Source organism: Pteropus alecto, unplaced genomic scaffold (genome assembly GCF_000325575.1).
Source record: "Pteropus alecto unplaced genomic scaffold, ASM32557v1 scaffold87, whole genome shotgun sequence".
Taxonomy (NCBI): Eukaryota; Metazoa; Chordata; class Mammalia; order Chiroptera; family Pteropodidae; genus Pteropus; species Pteropus alecto.
Window position 1 is genome coordinate 13,635,924 of NW_006443225.1, and position 16,180 is coordinate 13,652,103.

The following is a 16,180-nucleotide window of genomic DNA, read 5'->3' on the forward strand; positions in this document are numbered from 1 at the left end:
AGCAGCCTGCTTTCCTGATTAAGAACTCAGGTTCGGAGCTGAGCTTCTGGAGGTTAAATCCTGGTGCCATCACTGGCCTTCCCTCAGCTTCCCCATCTGTGAAATGGTGACAATGCTGCCTGTCTCATGGCACATAGTAAGCACTCGAAAAAATATCAGCCTCTATTGTGCTTGTATATAAAATCCACAACAAAAATACTTATTGAATTTTTCTCTACATACTGTAAAATGAAAAAAGTAAGGTAAAGAATAGTATATACGATATTCTACTTTAAAGAAAAAAATAACAAGTACACATACTTGAATGTGAAGAAAAAATAAGTGGCCAGGCCAGGTTCTAGGTATATGTTCATATAAGCCAAAAAACTCTGCTGAAAGGAACCAGGTACAGAAGATGAAGGGGATTTTATTCTTCTCTGTAAACCTTATGTACTTGAATAATTTTGTCCTATGTTCATATGTTATCACTCAGTAAATTTAAAAAAAATTCCTTAAATGTATTTTGGCTCTCAAGCCATTAATTCATCAATCTTACCTTTACTTAAAAGTCGGTCCGGGGAGAGGGGAGAAGTAAGTGGGAGTTAAAAGGGTCAAATATTTGGTGACGGAAGGAAATTTGACTTTGGGTGGTGAACACACAATGCAATATATGTATGACATACTGTTGAACTGGACACTTAAAACTTATTTGATTTATTAATCAATGTTACTCCAGTAATTTTTAATATAAAAAAAAAAAAGTCAATCCAAAAATCATCCTCTAAGCCATCCAATTCCAATGAAATGGGATGGAGGGGTGGCAAACACAGGTAATTTTGTTCTCTTCCCAACCATTTCCAATTAAAAAAATCGAATCAGTGAATGCTGACATCCTCCAACTTAAGGGACTTTGTTACATTGATTTCTGTTGGTTCCATGAGATGCTTAATACTTTACAGAAACAATGACTCAATTAGCTATAAAAAGAAAATAAATGTTTAGGAGGGTTAGTAAACTAGTTTAATTAGCTCAATAACATATGCTTTTTTATTTGGTTATTTATAAATAAATCATATGTTATGTATAAGAGTTACGAATCCAAGCGTATTAAATTGATGCTATAAGGCATGATTTCTGGTCAACTAACTGAAAAAAATTACTCAAACCCGTAATGAGGTACAAAACGGGTAAATGCTAAAATACTTAATTTTTACTTCTTGGAAACAGTTCAAAATTCAAATGTAAGAAAACTAATTTTTATTTAATTCCTGACAACATAAAACAAAGAGTGAACCTTATTTTCAAAGATTTTATAATCTCATTAACACTGTATATCTCCTGGAGGGGGGGTGGGGGGGGAAACAGGAAGGAAAACAAATACCATCAAGACAAACCAACTTAGCCATCCCAAACAAACATCTGTTTTGTTTTCTCACATCTTAATAGCCTGGCTGGCTATTTTAGATACAAATATTTGTTTTGCTAACAAATGTTTCCAAAATGTGAGTGAAAATCGTTTCACTGAAATAGTTTATTTTTGAGCTGAACAAATTGCAAACTTCTCCAAGATTCATGAGGCATCTGTGAAAATGAGAAAATACAGCCTAAAAATTTTCAAAACCGCTCACTCGGCAAAATGCAGGACTCAAGGTATATGCTATTGCCGACCTCAGGATCATTCCTACAGGCATGCTAGGTGGTAGAGATGTAGCCCAAATTCCTTGCATTTATAGGGAAGACGGCGGCCGTTTAGTTTTTCATCCTGTCACACTAAATTCCTGTGAGAGCTCAGAGTTCTCCTGCAACTCTGCACAAGAATGTTCCCCTGTTTTTCAGGCGCTTTGCTCTACTTTTGGGTGCCTTGGCAAGGATCAAAGAAGCAGAGGGAACAAATGGTTTCCCATGCATATTGAATTCCCTTTCTACTGCTTTTTCCTCTGTCACTTGAAATTCAATATTGGCAAGATTCCCGTACATCACCTTAACCAGTAAATCGTCTACACGCAGTCAGAGCATGAAAAGGTAGATTTTCGACATCAAGTTTTTTTCTAAGAAATTCGAATGCACAAATCCTTTAAAAATTAACTTTTGTATGGCATCTGTACTAAAACTCATTCCTAATAGCTTTTGTTTCATATGAACCTGAACTGTTTTATTTGTCATTTACTTTTTTCTGTCTCTTATTGCTTTGTATTGTTTTAAAAAAGTCTTATAGATGAATAGTCCTTTCATAAGAATTTGGCCTCAAAATTCTTGATTAACTTAATAATACCTAACATTTATTGCCATTTAAGAGCTATGTGCCTAGTTTTCTTCAACTGTCAAGTATGGCGAGTAGCACCTACCTCATGGGTATAAGACTGCAAGTCATGCAACATAAAGCTCTAAACGTATTTTTACTATGTATCATTATGATAGCTGTCATAATTACTATGTTCTAAGTGATTTTGGATGAAGAAATATGTTTTCTGGCCCAATTATTTAAATACAGCACACTCATTGGATTACAAGTGAGCGTTCATATTTTGATTATACATACGAGTCATACGATAAAAAATATTTTTAAAAAATGGCTTAAGTACTCTTGAGAAGTGTCAATTAAAAATTCCTTCATGACAATTACTCTCAAGTGATTATTTTTATTACTTTTTGAAAAAAAATGTATTCAGTTATGTTGGTGATAAATATACCTTAAGATTTTAGGGTTCAATACAAAGAAATAACACACTCTTTACACATCAGTGATTAAGACATACTGATGTGTGAGTTTAGATATTAGTACAAAAGGAAAACATCCTAAAATGTCTTTTTCTTTTTTTACCTTTATGTTTTTAAACATAGAAGCAAATCATTAACATTACAAAGAATTGTTTTTTGTAAATATTTAAAAGAAATTTTTCTTTTGAAAATTTGAAAGAAATTTAAAATAAAATCCATCATTTTAAAAATTAAAGTAATAATATATTTAATTTTGATAGTGTCTTAAATTTGAATACGAAGAAAGAATTGACTCTGACCAAAATTTTCTTTCACAGATAGTGGAAATTGAAAGTACCATAGAACACCCTTTTCTCAGAAACGAAACACAACCTTTAATAATACGAAGCCATTTAATTGGAAATTATGAATAACACTGTGCCCACAAATTTTACAGACTTGATGATATGGACCATTCCCTGAAAGACAATCTACTAAAACTCACACAAGGAGAAACAGAGACAATCTGAATAAGCCTAATCTATTAAAGAAACTGAATCAATAATTAACCTTCCAAAACAGAATGCACTAGACTTACATGAGTTCATTGGTGAATTCTACCAAATATTTAGAGGACAAATAATATTGATTTTGTACAATCTATTCTATGAAGTCAGCACTACCCTAAATACTAAACCAGACAAAGACATCACAAGAAATGAAAACTACAGAGCAATATACCTCATGAACATAGATGAAAAGATAAGCCTTAACACAATATTAACAAAGCTGAATCCACCAATGTATAAGAATTATACACCATGACCAAGTGAGACTTATTTCAAGTATGAAAAGCTGACTCAACATCTGAAAATCAATTAATGTAATCTATTACAACAACAGATTACAGAAGAAAAAGCACATGATCATATCAACAGATGCAGAAAAAGCATTTCACACAATCCGACACTCCTTCTTCAAACAAACTCTCAGCAAACTAGGAATAGAGGGGAACTTCCTCAAAGTGATTTCAAAAAACCTACAAAGAACCTACAGCTAATATCATGCTTAATGGTGAGAAACTAGATGTTTTCTCCCTAAGATTGGAAATAAGGCAAGGATGCCGCCTCACACCACTCCTATTCGACTCTGTCCTGGAAGTCCTAGCTAATGCAATAAGACAGGAAAGGAAACAAAAGTTATTCAGATTGGGAAGGAAAACATAAATCTCTTTGTTCACAGGTGGCATAACTATCTATGTAAAAAATACCAAAGACTCAACAAAGAACTTCTGAAACTACTAAGTGATTATAGAAAGATTGCAGGATACAAGGCTAATATACAAAAGTCCATTGCTTTCCTATATATCCGAAATGAGTAATTGGAATTTGAGATTACAAACACAACCCAATTTACATTAGCATCAAAAAAATAAATAAATAAAGAGAGAGAGAGAGAGAAACAGAAAGCTAAAAAATAAGTACAAGATCTATATAAGGAAAAACTACAAAACTGATGAGAAAAATCAAAATCTAAATTAATGGAGAGCTACTCCATGTACATGGGGAGGAAAATTCAATATTGCCAGTTCTTCCCAACTTGATCTGCAGATTCAATGCAGCTCCAGTCAAAATCCCAGTAAGTTACTTGGTGGATATTCAGAAACTGATTCTAAAGTTTATATGGAAAAGCAAAAGACCCACAAAGCCAACACAATATTGATGAAGAACAAAGTCAGATGACTGACGCCGCTCAACTTAAAGACTTTAACTATAAAGCTACATAATCAAGACAGTGTGGTATTGGCAAAAGAACAAATAGATCAACAAAACGGAATAGAGAGCCCAGAAACAGACCTACACTAACATAGTCAACTGATCTTTGACAAAAGACTAAAGGCAATTCAATGGGCAAAAACGGGAGACAACCACTGGGCATCCACACACAAAAGTGAATCTAGACGCTGACTTTATACTTTTCACAAAAGTATAGAGTCCTAAATGTAAAATACAAAACTATGAAACTCCTAGATTATAATGTAAGAGAAAAGTTATGCATGACAATGAGTTTTTAGATATAAAATCAAAAGCGTGTCCCATGAAAGAAAAAATTGATGCTGGACTTCATTCAAATTAAAAACTTCTGCTCTGCAAAAGATACTGTTAAGAGAATAAAAAGACAAGCCACAGACTGGAAGAAAGTATTTGCAAAACACATATCGGATAAAGGACTTGTATCCAAATATACTAAAGACTCTTAAAACTCAACAGTAAGAAAATAAACAACCTGATTAAAAAGTGGGCAAAAGGTCTGAATAGACACCTTACTGAAGAAGATATACAGATGGCGAATAAAAATATGGAAAGACACTCATCATATTTCATTAGGGAAATGCAAATTCAAACTAGATACCACTATACACCTACTTGAATGGCCAAAATCTGAGATAATGACAACACCAACACCAAATGTTGGTAAGGATGTGGAGCAACAGTGACTCTCAGTCACCACAAAATGGTACAGCCATTTTGGAAGACAATTTGGCAATTTCTTATAAAATGAAACATACTATTACCATACAACCCAGAGATCACATGCCTAGATAATTACCCAAAAGAAGTGAAAATTTATGTCCATACAAAAACATGCACACGAATATTTACAGTAGCTTTATTTGCAATTGCCAACAATGGAAGCAACCGAAGTGTCCTTCGATTGGGGAGGGGCAGGCTGGCATTGCTCCTTGAAGAGTGGCTTGATTTTCTTGAGTCAACAAATAAATTAAAATGTTGCTGGATGACAAGGCGAACCTCACTATATTTCTCAAGGTGGATGAATTCTTACATATCTCCAGATGATGCAAATTTTATTTTATTAAGATAGTCAAAATGTAACTAGCATACTCATTTTTAAAAATAAATGCAAAGGATAGAAAAGTTGCTGAGAGATCTTGTAAATTTTCATTACAAAGAAAGAATCTGTAACGTCATGCACTGGTGGATGTTAGCTAGACTTACTGTGGCGGTGTCACAGTATATGCAGACGTTGAATCATGCTGAACACCTGAAACTAACCTGTTAATGTAAATTATATCTCAAAAAAAATAAACAACACTGAATGCAAATGCACTGTTTTTAGTTTTTAAAATGAATTATAAATTCGAGATTAAACATTTAAACTTTCATATTCAAGTTATTTTATTTTTAATGTATTACATATGCCTATCCAGAGGAGAATGCAGCTTTTAATATTTAATTATAAACACATTAAAATTGTTTTTGAGCTTAAGAATCATAAAGAGGTCTGTGTGTATAAGTAATACTATATAATATCATACACTTAAAAGGTAGCTTTCCTTCATATAACTTTAAAAATGCATAATAAAAAAATAAATGAGTCCCTACATGTTTTCCCTGAAAAAATCTTACAAAGCTATCTTTATATGTTCATCATTACATAATAATTCTATGAATACAAGAACAGATATTATAAAGTATGAGAGGAGAACCACATGTGTTGTATATTCATCTGTACTGCATAATCCCATGAAACTGAAAGGCAGAATCCTGGTCACACATAAGATCAGGTAAAGCTCAGAGTCTCATTGTCCAGCATTAGAAAATACTGACTTTAATCCCAATAAACCCAATATTAAAACCGAAAGGAAAAAAAACACCTTAAATTATTTCAACGAAAACAGATATAATTCAACTATTTTTATTTCCATCTCAAAACTGAAACATTAAGTTATATGTAATAAATAATTCCTTGATTCTTTAGTTTAATAGATTTAGGTACTTTACCAACAAAACTTCCTTTTCATCAAGGACAAGTCTATAATTTTATATATGACTAATGAGAAAGGAAGGTTAACACCAAAAAACTAGGTTGAATCCTGTCTTACTGCAAATTTAAAAACAAAACAAAAAACCCCAGACTAAATATTCCTTGAACTTTGAAAGTAATCCACATGTCTTTGTCAATGTGGAGACTCACTGAACTTCCCACCTCCCACTATGCAACATGAGAAAGGCTTATCCATTCATATTCATCGTAGGGGGGAAGGGGTGAATGCAAAAAATCTGAAAAATATTATTTGCTCCCTGGTTCAATTCATTCCTATTCTGTAGACATAAAAATACTGAAATTGAAATAAGTACCTAAATCATTAACCATTCATTCAAATAAAACCTAAAACAGATCATAAATTCTTAAAATAAAATCATGTATACCTTTTGACAATTAAGATTTTGCACTGTTTCCTGTGTGGCATGGCTTTGTGCCCAGTCATACCCACTTTCAATGGCATCCCTTTTATAAATAAAATTCACTTGGAATGATGTCAAATTTCAGAGACAAACTTTAACGATATGACTAAATGGTCTTTCCTAAAACTCTCATCAACCTTAAGAAACATAATTAAGTCCCTATCAGTCTTTTATATCCTGTAGTCTGCACAACCAAAATGTCATGAATTAAAATTAGTCTATCACCTCCTTTTCTCATTTTCTTATTCTACAGATCGTATAGCGTTTTTCTACTTCTCATTCACATAGCCATCTTCATTTTGAAACTCTTTTTAGTCCTCAAGACCTTGCATGACCAGAGGATGCATGTGAAAACTTGAGATCTCCCTAAACTTGGGACGAGCCATTATCTTTTCTCGTGATGCCTACATGAAGCTCTATGGAAGTAGGAAGGAAAATTCTATAACAACTACTACAGTCAATTCAATACCTTCTACAACAAAGTTTATCTGGAGTGAGATTATGTAGATGTGGAATCTAAAAGACAAGAGATGTGGATACTAGCTTCTATGAATGCTGTATTTACACATGTGAACTGAGTGAAGGATATTCTATCAAGTTAGATTTTCTTAAAATAAATGTAAATGGAATATGATGATCAAAGATAAAAAAGTTTAGAGTTGAGATGTGCAGCAGAAATAGTATTTGCAATCACTTGGAATATAAGTTTAGGAATGATGTAACTTCCTACTCTAGAATAAAATAGCATTTGTATGTATTTAAGAGAAAAGGTAGAACACTAAAAACTTAAAGGAGCTTTTTTGGGGATCACTTGCTGATAGTTATAGTTATACAATAAACCTACAGTCAAAATTTAAATTAGCACCTATTACATAAAACTTTTCCCTCCCATGATTTAGGACAACCACCTAGAATGAACAAGCTATGATCACAACGTCGCAGAAGTAGTCTTTCAGTGTAAGACCATTTCAACCAGACTTACAATAACAACAGAGTGGGCTTTGGCTCTAGGAATAAAAAGGCAAAGGAAGAAAACTCTCTGACTCTTGGAGGATAACGACTCACCTCATAATCCATGGAGACAGAGATTACATTTAAAAAACGTTAAGACAAGGCTGTGAGCAGTATGGGAGAAAATCTAAGAAATACAAGCAAAGACCAATTCAGGAAACTGTGTCTACGCCATTAAGGGTTCCAGAGACCACACATAGTAGGAAAACATCCAGAGATGGAGAGACTTTCATCAGAAAGGGCCCATCAAAGGTTTTCATTGGAAGTATGAAAAAACGCCCACGCTCAGACATATTGTTATGAAATTCACAGCAGGCTACGAGTGGGCAGGGGTCGGCCTGGGCAACCAGTTTTCCATGATCAGCCCTTTGATGCCATTTGCTTTTTTGAAAACCATTAAATATTAAATGATGATAAACACCAAATTCAAGGTGATGTCATTTACTTTTACATTCAACGTCAGCAAATTATAATTAAGAATTATAGCCAAATATTTAGAATTATGCATCTAAAAAGCTCTATATATCTTGAAAACTGTATATAGCTATAACGAAATACAATCTCTATTCATGTGCTTTTGAAGTTTACACACTTTACACTAAAAATTTTAAACAAATAAAATTAATGCCACATCGCGCTGCTTGATAAAATGTAGGCCTTGCCAAAATTTGACAAAACTGTGCAACCACTGCATGAATATATGACTGTAGAAAAATGCATTTAAACCGCCAGCCATACAGCCTGCAGGACTAATAAAACGCACGTAATTACCTGCTGCGGAATCTGTAACTGCTTGGCTGGTGACGCCAGACGGTGGTTCCTGAAGCTGGTAGGTGGCGTTTGTAGACGGCGTGGTCGGGCTGGTGTTGCTGCTCGTCATATAATGGGCTGGGTAGGGTGAGCTGTTATAATACTGTGCATATTGCCCCTGGCCGAAGCTGGGGTAAGATGGGTAGTCCTGCCAGATAGAACCGCACGAGAATCAACTGTCAGAACACGGCCGCTCATTTCTTACATTGCAGAGCATAGCTGCAAATGTGATCGTGCTTCTGTGCTTTCCCTGCATTTGCATAGGAACACACAAGCACACGTTAACTGAAGTGCTTGCACTGCAAACAAATTTTATGTAAGATCAGATACACTCCTCACACTTCTTCTGTGCCATGACGCATTACTAGGTAAAATTAAACCAATCTGAAAATGAGACAACTCACCGTAAAAGACTACTACAAAGACTTAAAAAAAAAAAAAAAAAAACTATTAAAAGGCTTAGGGAAGCTCCCACTTATAGTGTACTATAAACAGATTTTTTTTAATAAAAGAAAATCATCTGTTGCATTTTTAAAATTTCAGAAGTTAAATTGGCTTTTAAAATTACCTGCTGTGAACTGTTAAATCCAGAGGAATTTGTGAGTGAATTATTTCCTGTATATAATCCTGATGATGTCGTAAAACTGCTACCTAAAACAGAACGAAAAGAAATACGGTTGACTAAGCCACGAAGAATAATGTGCCTATAAGAAATTACTACTTAGATAAAGCAGAGCTGGAGTTCATCGCAAATGAATTTGGTTTCTCTTTAAAACCAGAATCCACTGTCATGGCTAAAATTTCATTTTCTTAAAATAGTTGGCAATTTTAGTTTTACTATATTACAAAGAATTAAATAGTAAAGAGGTTTAAATTTCTGAGGACATGAATAACACATATAAACCACAGACAAAATTGTATATTTGTGCCAAACTATTAGACATTGAGCTTTCCACTTGAATTTGTAAAACAACAGGATTTTTTGTATTTTTATGTTAAGTTTGCTTAAGATAAAATGATGGGACCAGATTGGATCATCTTTAAAGATTTGCACTTGTCATTATAATGGCCCACTGACAAAGCTGATTATTTCATTTCACAGAAAATGAATGACAGTACTTGATAAAACAAAGATCAGAGAGGAATGTGACCAATGTTTATGGATTACGTGTGCTGTCTAGGTAAAATTCTATTTGCTGAATGCTTCCATGTGTTCAACAATGAACAGCAGGCACCGTGCAGGATGCAAACCTAAGAGCAAATCTTAGTTCTGCCTACTATCTCATCGTTCAATTATGCAAAGCAACACTATATTAATTTTGATAATCATATTGGCAAAGATTTTTGAAAAGACAAGATCAGGGATTGGCGAGTGTGTAAAAGATGTCATTCCCATATAGCAAAATGGGAATTTAAATAGGCACAACTTTTCTGTTGGACTATCTCATCAATGATCAGGAAATTTTCTATACCATTTAACCTAGTGATTTTACTGCCAGATATTTGCTCTAAGAAAAAAATATGGATTTATACAGAGAGAGAGTTAGCGAAGACATATTTCTGTGTTGCTTTTAATAACAGAATACAGAAAGCATGCCCAGGTATGTCACGGTATTAGAAAGTGGAATGCCATGAAGCTGTCGAAACTGTATTATAATGACGTTTAATGACACGGGAACCATTTTTATGCTATTTTGTTAAAATTAAAACTAAAGCTAAAAAAATATTTTTGGTGATCTTATTGGAAATATTTTTAAAAGCATAAAAAATTTTTTAAAAGCACAGAAATCTCAAAAAGTTTACCTATGGAGAGGTACAATCATTGGTCATACAAAATTCATGAAGCCAATGAACATTTAAAAATTTTCTACTCAGTACTTGTGTTGCTTCTATAAATAGAAAAATCATTTTTAAAAAATAAAAATTCTATGGCAAATGAGTGGTACAGGCAATAAGCGTCTCGGCAGTCTGAGGAGGAAGTCTTCAAGGCGAACTAGCTGTTCACAGATGCCGTCAGGTAGGATGTGGTAGTTAATATCCAATTATCTACTTGCTACTGAACATTTAAGTACTGGCTTAGGAGTCAGAAAACAGCTTCTGGTTCATCACTTATGAACTGTTTGGACTTTGGACAAATCACCTAATCACTCTAAGATATGATGTCTCTACTCCACAGGGTTTCTTAAACAGATCAAATGAGGTAATGTTTTGTGAAGTACAAAGGACAATCTACAGTATCAGCAAATGTTCAGAATTGTTACTGTTTATGCCAGAAAACATTTCTAAAATTGTCCACTGTATTTATGTATCTTTTCTCTTTTTACTTTCCCAGACTAGATAAATATGATTTAATCTCTTTGCATATCTAAAATTATTTTTCTATTTACTTATCGAGCATCTCTGAACTTTGAAAACCTGATCTAGAGATTTGTTATTTTCATTAAGAGGAGAAAATATTTCCTAAAATTGTTTCAAATTTAGTTATCACACAGACTCATATTTGAGGTTTCTTCATGTGTATCTTTCAGGAATAGCTGCTGCTCAAAATTGCCAGAACACCTATGACAGACGAGCAGAGAGCTCTCACACTACTAACAGGTACGAGCATCGGGTTCTCATCAGACTAGACCCCGCATTCACATCCTCTTTTGTGTGGCCGCCTCCTCCTTCGTAATCATACTGAACTCTGGGCTCGTGTTGACAATCACACAGGGATAAAAGGATGACTAAGACACAGTCTTGGGCCTCCATGGACTTCACAGGATGACATCAGTTTTATTTTATTTCGACTTACTCTTTACGTGTTTATTTACACACCAGTGAACAATTAATAATTTATTTATATCTATCTATCTATCTATATATCTATATATCGAGATATAGATATAGATATAGATATATCTCTCGAACTTAGTGAGCCTTTAAAAAATTCCTTGTAAAAACATTAAAATTTCTTTTGGACAAGAGTGTGAATATCAATGCTTTTTTTTTTCAACTTTAATCATTATGTACATTTGATAGGAAAAATTACTCTGAGTTATGACTTGTTACTTTCATTTAAACTACACATTTTTAGGTTATGACTTGCTACTTTCATTCATACTACACGTTTTTGAGCAATAAATGCTGACCTCAATAATCCCTATCCACCAAGAAAAATGAATAATATATAGAAAATACGTTTAAAAGATAGATGTTTTCATTCCATAAGTTATGCCCTGGAACGAAGTAGAAAAGACCATGGAAGCTATATTGGCACATATAGGCCACTGAGGTATAACTGAGTAAATCCCAGCTCAGTACTCCAAATGGTACCCAAGTGACTTCCAGGCATAATGCTACTTCCAAGCCTGCACGTTAGCTGGAATTCGACATAAGTTATGCTCATTTCCTGGCTGGCTGCAGGCCGAGGCCCTATTCCGTTCAGTGTGCCGAAACAGGCATGTAATGGCGCTCCAGTGGCCCAGGAGACAATGCAGCTTCCAAAAGGCTCCCACTCACGTCGGGGAGAGGGCACACACTAGAGACTCGGGCTCAGGCGGTATCAGTTCTCTGCCACCAGAATCAGATCTGCGTGGCCTCCCCACTTGCGTTCATGTAGCACTTAGGCGAAGAGAGATGCTAGCTTTCAGCCCAGGCCGCCAGCACTGGCTTCCTACGACAGTCTCCTTTGGGGGGTTCCTGTCCTCCCTCTTCAGGCCCCTCCAGTTCGGTCTCCACATAGACAGTACAATACTTTCTCTAATGGGCGTATCTGATCTTCTCACTCCCCTGCTTAAAAAAGTAACCACAGGTGGCTCCTCATTGCCCTCAGGATAAAAGTCAAGCTCCTTACCAGGGCTTCTTCATCAGGCTTTGGGCTCTGAGTTATCTCTTGGACTTCTGTGGTCTCTTCCCAGTGACTCCAACCCACCCAAACACACGCTCCAGCCCCACAAGAGTGAAGCAGCGTGCAGTTTTTTTGAGGCTGCTCCTTGTCTCTCTTGCCTCCTCCCACTGTGCCCCGGCTAACTGCTAAGGAATTTCACAATTCAGCTTGGACTAGAAACCCCTGTCCTCAGAATAAGCTCCCCTGAATTCCCATCTTCTCCTCTTTCCTCCTGAACCTGGATCACTCTCTCTCTCTTTCTCCCTCCCTCTGATATGCATAAGTTATATATATTTACATGTATATACCCATGACTTACTAATCAGTATTTTAAGCTAATTTGTACTAATAATTAACCAGTTATGCAAATTAACAGATACTAATTACATTTAAATTAATTGGTCCTTTCCTTATCGAATAGGCTAAAAAGCACCTTAGAGCTTATACAAATAATTGGATATTTAATCAACTGATAAAAACACACCCAGATCATAAGATGTAATTACACTAAAAACAGATAACATCCGTTGAGTGCTCACTGTATGTCAAGAGTATGTTCCTCTTTTATACACTTTATCTATACTCCACAACAACTCGAACCTGGAGGGAATAGTAGTATTTCCATTTTGCAGATAAAGAAACAGAGGGTTAGGTTAAGGCGATGTAGCTTCTATGGGGTGGAAGTTCAAACGTAGCTCTGTCCGGTTCTACAGTCTACACAATGCTCTCTCATGCTCTCCTGCCCATGCGATATTGCTTTATGGGATGTGCTAAGATTCACTAAACTGCTCTTTTCTATAAGATGAAAACAATATATTGGAAGCAAAATAGAAGTGACGAGAAAAATAGTACTTAAAAAGTTATCGAGTGATAACTCTGAGCCAGCCCCAAATAATAGGGGGCGGGCACTATTGTAACCTATTCTACGGATGAACAAACTGCCCAAGATTATGAGCAACGGTGACAGACGTGCGATTCAGTCCTGGCCATCGGTCTCTGGAGCTGGAGCTCTTAGTCTCCACAGTCCATTGCCTCTCAAAGTAACCAAGGGGTTTTTCATTCTTTTAACCAACATAGTAAACACATGGCTCACTGACTACCTTCCTCCTGAAAATCCACAGGTTTACAAACACCTATAGTGCCTGATTTTTAGTACCGCTAGATGTTAGTACCAATGTAGTAGGTGTTTTAGCAACTGCTTCAAAAACACACAACCAGTGTAAGCTTTCTTTTCCCTCTGAGAAAGTAACCACACTAATCAAGCATGGACAGAGTGGAAGCTTCTCAGAGACTGTTCTGGGTGACTCGGGTCCTTAAGCAGGGCTCACGCTCAGGGCAGGGGTTGGGGGCGGGGGGCGGTGACAGTCCCACTGACAGCTGCTCTGATGCAAATTTGGTGCCAATACTAGCAGACGAATTCCACTAAAGTTTAGAACACCACAAAAGACAGGCAAAAGAGCGACCATACTGCACCCAACAAAGCTCCGGCGCGGGGCTGCCGAAGCCCCTCCGGCTCTGGGGGCCCAGCAGGAGGCAGGTCCACACAGCACGTGGCTGCCGTCCACTGGGCTCGAGCAGGGATGCCACAGGGCAGACAGGACAAGACATGACCGGGAAAAACAGACTTCCTTCTGCCGGTGGCATCGATCCCAATGAGAGCTTCTGTGTGATTTACAAGAGTCTTCGCTTATCACTTTAAGCGACAGAATTAAGCTTAGTATTCAGAATTCCTTGATCAAAATAACATAGAAGTACTCGCCTTCTTAGAGACGAATGACTTTATGTGAAAAGTCACCTCTAGATAAAGAAAGGAGCAGAAATATTCTATGATGTTTTACATTTTATGTAACATGACATTACAAAAATTCTCCCAAATGGAAAGAATTCCCACTTAGAAGCCATTATTTCCCAGTTTAGGAGTTGGCAGAGATGGGTTCAAGTGAAGCTCCAAGAAAACCTAGGGTTATTCTTGGTAGAGTCTGAATTAAGTTATGCTCCAAGTGGGGTGGCGGTGGAGGTACCTTCTTACTCACCAGTTACAAGGAAAATCTTATCTATTTAAATCGTTTACTACTGTGAAAAACTATCGCCATTCTTCTGCTTTGCCGTGGAGGGGAGGCACTAACGTCCAGAACAAAATGCAGGAAAACCCTTTCCCATTAGAATACCTCTAAGAGATGACATTATTTTCCATCCCATCACCCTCTGTTTAAAGCAGAGAGCTTCTGTACTCCGAGCGGACAGATCAGAGAGATCACATTATGAAAAAAACCTTTTCAAGTGAGTTCAGTCGATAGCCTCTACGGACAGTCTTTATAGATGCAATCATTATTTCAGAAGACGTTGTGGACCAAAAGAAGCAGGTGTCATGGGTCCACCCCTTGGGGGAAGTTTAAACACACACTCATGAAGAAACACAAAGGAACATCTGCTTGCAGTACCTACACGAGCACCACACATTCCGACATGGAGCTGCTCAGTGAATGAAATGCCAGCACCTGGTCAGGTCAGAAAGGAAAGCACAACTGTACACAGGAAAAGGAAGAAACGATCCGAAGGTCACAGTAAATGGTTTACCGGGACATAGCGAGGAGACTCGAGGTAGGTGGTGAAGTCTCTTGGTCATTTGTTTAAGGAAAGAGTAACAGTTCAGGATAAGAATGGCATTCCTTCACTGAAAATCCCGAGAATCTGAATGTGGAAGATGTGAGCATACTGGGACTCAGGAAACGTTATGATTCTGACTCTCCTTTTAAGGACTGGAGAGGTGGGGAAAGCTGTTGTAAATGCAAGCATACGTATGTTTATGTCATCGGGTCTGGAGATGGGGCTTGGGGTGGAGAGTTGGGGATGACAGTGCAGGGACAGGAATATGCTGAGCAAGCTGTTACCTGAGCCCCCCCCTTCCGCAGTTCAGGATGGGGTCACCGCTGCCCTAGAAACTCATCTCATTCTTGATCCTCTAAGGCTGCTATCAGTTCCCATTTCTCACCCTTCAAGGCCTGGCTCAAGTCCCATCTTTCCAATATGCTTTCCTGACTCCTCCTTCCTGCACTGACCTCACCTTCTGGAACTCCAGCTTGGTCATAGCTGATACCATGTAATTTACCTCTTCACTGGAACAATACTAAACAAGCCTTCATTAGTCTTGCTTTCCTTCTGATCATAAGTTCCTTAAATTCCTGTGTTATATCAATCCTGCTGCCTCACAGAGAGAAGGATAAACCATGTGACTCGGGCCATCGAAGGGTTTCATCTAGGGTCATGTGGGAAATAGAACTGGCATTTGAGAATTTTTTTTTTTTTTAATTTCAAGAAAGGAATTTATTGGCTTATAAATCTGGAAAGTCTAAAGTTGCATACAGCAAGGCTGGATCTAGGAATTCAAATGAATTCAAATGTCAGGTCTCTGTCTCTCTAGCTCATAATTATGTCTTTTGCTGGTTTGAGAATCTCCATCCAGTGTGGTACGTGACAAAAGAATCCAGTGAGAGTATGGCTTTCACAGAGAATTGGTTATAGGAACAGCAAGAAGCCTTGCCACGAC

General features: G+C 36.6%; 1 protein-coding gene across 7 annotated transcripts in view; it reads right to left on the reverse strand.

The window, feature by feature from the left end:
* EYA1 (EYA transcriptional coactivator and phosphatase 1) overlaps positions 1-16,180 on the reverse strand; it is a 145,615-nt gene that overhangs the window by 82,780 nt on the left and 46,655 nt on the right. For all 7 annotated transcript variants that reach the window (XM_025041181.1, XM_015598586.2, XM_006924024.3 and 4 more), the window contains 2 exons: positions 9,334-9,416; positions 8,727-8,913 (listed from right to left, as the gene is read on the reverse strand). In XM_025041181.1, coding sequence (XP_024896949.1) covers positions 8,727-8,913; positions 9,334-9,416 — 270 coding nt within the window. The remainder of the gene's footprint in view (positions 1-8,726; positions 8,914-9,333; positions 9,417-16,180) is intronic.